Source organism: Zingiber officinale, chromosome 4A (genome assembly GCF_018446385.1).
Source record: "Zingiber officinale cultivar Zhangliang chromosome 4A, Zo_v1.1, whole genome shotgun sequence".
NCBI classification, from domain to species: domain Eukaryota; kingdom Viridiplantae; phylum Streptophyta; class Magnoliopsida; order Zingiberales; family Zingiberaceae; genus Zingiber; species Zingiber officinale.
This window is the reverse complement of record NC_055992.1, coordinates 159729895-159733457: the sequence shown is the minus strand read 5'-3', so window position 1 is coordinate 159733457 and position 3563 is coordinate 159729895. Positions and strand designations below refer to the sequence as shown.

Below are 3563 nucleotides of genomic sequence, written 5' to 3'. Positions count from 1 at the left end.
AATCTTGATTTATTGAATAATTTTTTACACCCAAATTTCAAAATCTAATTTTGATTTCTTTACCTTTTAATGGTCCACATTTACACGTATTCAAATTAGCATTCGTCTATTCGTATCTGTGAACCTAACTCGTTTACGAGTCAAATATTTCATTCCATCATATCGAACGGTCTACTTGTGAATTAGCCGTTCTGTCCCTATATAATTTGTTGATTATGAAGATCAATTTTCCAAGTACATTGGTTCATAGAACCAAATAGTTATTACTTAATTTTTAATCAACATGATTAGGGCCTTGTCTCAATCCTCCCAATTCATACGCAGATCAAATAGACTAGCTATTTCATAAGAACAATGATATACTCAAAGAAAAAAATTTAAAAAAAAATTTAAAGATAAATACATAAAGTCATGGTTCATCATTTTACTTTTTGTGGATCCCATCACTTTATATGTTTATCCTTGAACTTTTTCTTAAATTTTTTTCGTTGAGTATATCATCTTCTATTTCACAAATCCTTAAATAGCAAAAGAAATCGAGATCATGAAGGATAGAAACCTGGAAAAGAAGAATTGAATTTACTGAGTTGTTTGAACTTTTTTATTTAATTAATTTTTTATATATTTAAAAAATAACAAGTATTTACTAACCCAAGCAATAAAGTTGCTCATCGAGAGGACTGAATGGAAAAGAAACTTTCTGGTGCATTAATTCCATAGGCTCTCTAGCCGCAGCTATAATCTCCACTAATCCTAGTGTGCAACAAAACAAATGAACCCCTACAACACTGACACAAAAGCTACCCACTCCGTTCCCCCACAGCATTTCTTTTTCGGCCGAAAGCGACCGCTGACGCAGGCGGGTGGTTCCCAAAGTCGCCGCTCGCATGCGTCCATCACCGCCGTACGCGACCGCCAAAGGATCGCCCGCCGTCCGATCATCATCCCCGAGTTCTATTTAAAACTGTCGGTCATCAGCGCTCAACTAATGGATACTAATCGACCACGTGGCGCGCTACAATTCGCGCTGCGGCTTAAATTAAGTAAGTCTGCCTGCCATTTGCGATTAAATAATTATTTTTTGTGAATTATAATTTTGGCGATTAAATAATTATTTTGGGCGGCAAATAATTCAGGTAAAACTCCACCCCGCCCTCTCCACTTTCCTCGATCGAATTCGTATTTATACGATTCCACTTCTTCAGCCATCGCCACTGATCATCTGCTCGATCTCTTCTTCTCTTCTCTCGGAGGTAGTTAACAATGGGGAAGGACACGGAAGCAGCGGCGGGAGACTACGGCGCCAAGGACTATACTGACCCTCCGCCGGAGCCCCTCGTCGACGCCGAGGAGCTGGGGAAATGGTCCTTGTACCGCGCCGTCATCGCCGAGTTCGTCGCCACCCTGCTGTTCCTGTACGTGACGGTCGCGACCGTCATCGGCTACAAGCACCAGTCGGACAGCACCGTCAACGGCGCCGACGCCGCCTGCGGCGGCGTCGGCATCCTCGGCATCGCGTGGGCCTTCGGAGGCATGATCTTCATCCTGGTATACTGCACCGCCGGCATCTCCGGCGGCCACATCAATCCGGCGGTGACGTTCGGGCTGTTCCTGGCGCGGAAGGTGACCCTCGTCCGCGCGCTGCTCTACATGATCGCGCAGTGCCTGGGGGCCATCTGCGGCGTGGGGCTCGTCAAGGGCTTCCAAAGAGCCTTCTTCGTCCGCTACGGCGGCGGCGCCAACGAGCTCAGCGGCGGCTACTCCAAGGGCACTGGCCTCGGCGCAGAGATCATCGGCACGTTCGTCCTCGTCTACACCGTCTTCGCCGCCACCGACCCCAAGCGCAACGCCCGCGACTCTCACGTCCCGGTACAGTAGCAAAATCGATCGAAGATCTTACGCTGAATAAATTCGACACTGAATTCGTCTAATGTGATCACTGTAAACCATACGCGCACGAATGATCAGGTTCTGGCTCCGTTGCCGATTGGGTTTGCAGTTTTCATGGTGCATCTGGCCACAATTCCCGTCACCGGAACTGGGATCAATCCGGCGAGGAGCTTCGGAGCTGCTGTCATCTACAACAACGACAAAGCCTGGGATGACCAGGTAATTAATTAATCGAGCTTCAGCTCTTAAATCGTAGCAATATTATCAGTAATTAGTCAAGCTAAGGCCTGGATGATCTTATGAATGATCTCGTTACGTTGGAGCAGTGGATCTTCTGGGTGGGGCCTTTCATCGGTGCTGCCATCGCAGCAGGCTACCACCAGTACATTCTGAGAGCAGGAGCTGTCAAGGCTTTGGGTTCCTTCAGGAGTTGATGATCAATTAGGGCATGGTAAGGAGAATAATTAATGATCAGTCAGTGGCAATTGTAGATTAAAAAAGGCCAGTGTGATCAGAGGGATTGCTTAACTAGTGCCCTCCCTTCTCTTGTTGTGGTTGATGCATGGTGATTGTATCTTATGCCTCAGGTGTATTATCTTTCTGGCTCTGCATAATTAAGCTTTTTAATTCTTAACTTGGTAAATATTTTCTCTCAAAGGGAGTTATCGAGCTTAAGATGTGAGTCTATTTGTGGCTCGTGTTGTTTATCAAAATCTTTTTAGTCCGCTCAACCTCAATCCCATTCGCTATATAGCTCGAGCCTAGTAGCTACTTGACTTAAGCTATATTAGCACTCTCTTATATTTGAAAGGACTAGTCTGGGCTTATAATGGGTTTTTACATGTTGAATCTCTTGAGAATCTAGCTCCAATGCCATTATATAGTCTGGGCTTATAATGGGTTTTTACTCGGCTACACTTTGGAGGCGACTACTACCTCAAATTGAACAACCATGGCGAGAGTATCGAGTTTTGAAGTCTTAGGAGATCGGCCATTATATGTTCGAACCTTGACCCAAGGATAGGGGAGTGCATCTCACCTTGGGAGCATCTTGGCCATAAAGCCTTCAACCATAAATCCTAGTAGGTTCGTATATGCGAAGAAGAAAATTAACAACTCGGCACTATGTTAGAAAGTATGACAAACAAACACACACCTTTGGGCCTTGGATATGGTGGAGTAAGCCATATATCATAGTCAAGTAAAAAGTCAAACTGAGTTGGAAATCAAAATCAAGATGCATGAACTCAAATCAAGTCGAGTCAAGCTGGAGTCAAGTCAAGCTGAGCTCATATCCAAACAAACAGAGTTTAGGTTGTTCAGGTCAAGTCGGACCCTGATAAAAGACCCCAAGTCTGTTGATGCAATCAACTATTGATCAAAGTATGACCATGTTGACCAAGCTGAAGTTGACTCAAGTTGGGGTTTCAATATTTGATCAATATCTAAGTTAGTCGAGTTAGACATCAAATAGATCAAAGTTGATCGGATATTTGATAGTAGATCAATATGTTAGTTGGTTGAAGAAAAGTCAAGTGGGTCAAGATTAATCGAATATTTGACTGTGGAAAAGTCTAAGTAGTTCATGGTTGACTAGACACTTGACGATTGAAAGTCCAACATAAAGATAATTAACATAAGACGAAAAGTTCAAGTGAGTTATAGTTGACCAA

At 43.9% G+C, this 3563-nt stretch overlaps 1 protein-coding gene across 1 annotated transcript; it reads left to right on the top strand.

Moving 5' to 3' along the window:
- Positions 1-1172: 1172 nt before the first annotated feature.
- LOC121971949 (aquaporin PIP2-5) lies at positions 1173-2533 on the top strand. The gene is made up of 3 exons (XM_042523490.1): positions 1173-1869; positions 1969-2109; positions 2217-2533. The coding sequence occupies exons 1-3, from the start codon at positions 1264-1266 to the stop codon at positions 2322-2324; spliced, it is 855 nt and encodes a 284-aa protein (XP_042379424.1). The 5' UTR covers positions 1173-1263; the 3' UTR covers positions 2325-2533.
- Positions 2534-3563: the final 1030 nt, after the last annotated feature.

Coding starts and splice junctions, on each gene's coding strand:
- LOC121971949 (XM_042523490.1), top strand. CDS start 1,264: ATGGGGAAGGACACGGAAGCAGCGGCGGGAGACTACGGCGCCAAGGAC. Junction 1,870..1,968: donor CCCGCGACTCTCACGTCCCG/GTACAGTAGCAA, acceptor ACGAATGATCAG/GTTCTGGCTCCGTTGCCGAT. Junction 2,110..2,216: donor ACAAAGCCTGGGATGACCAG/GTAATTAATTAA, acceptor ACGTTGGAGCAG/TGGATCTTCTGGGTGGGGCC.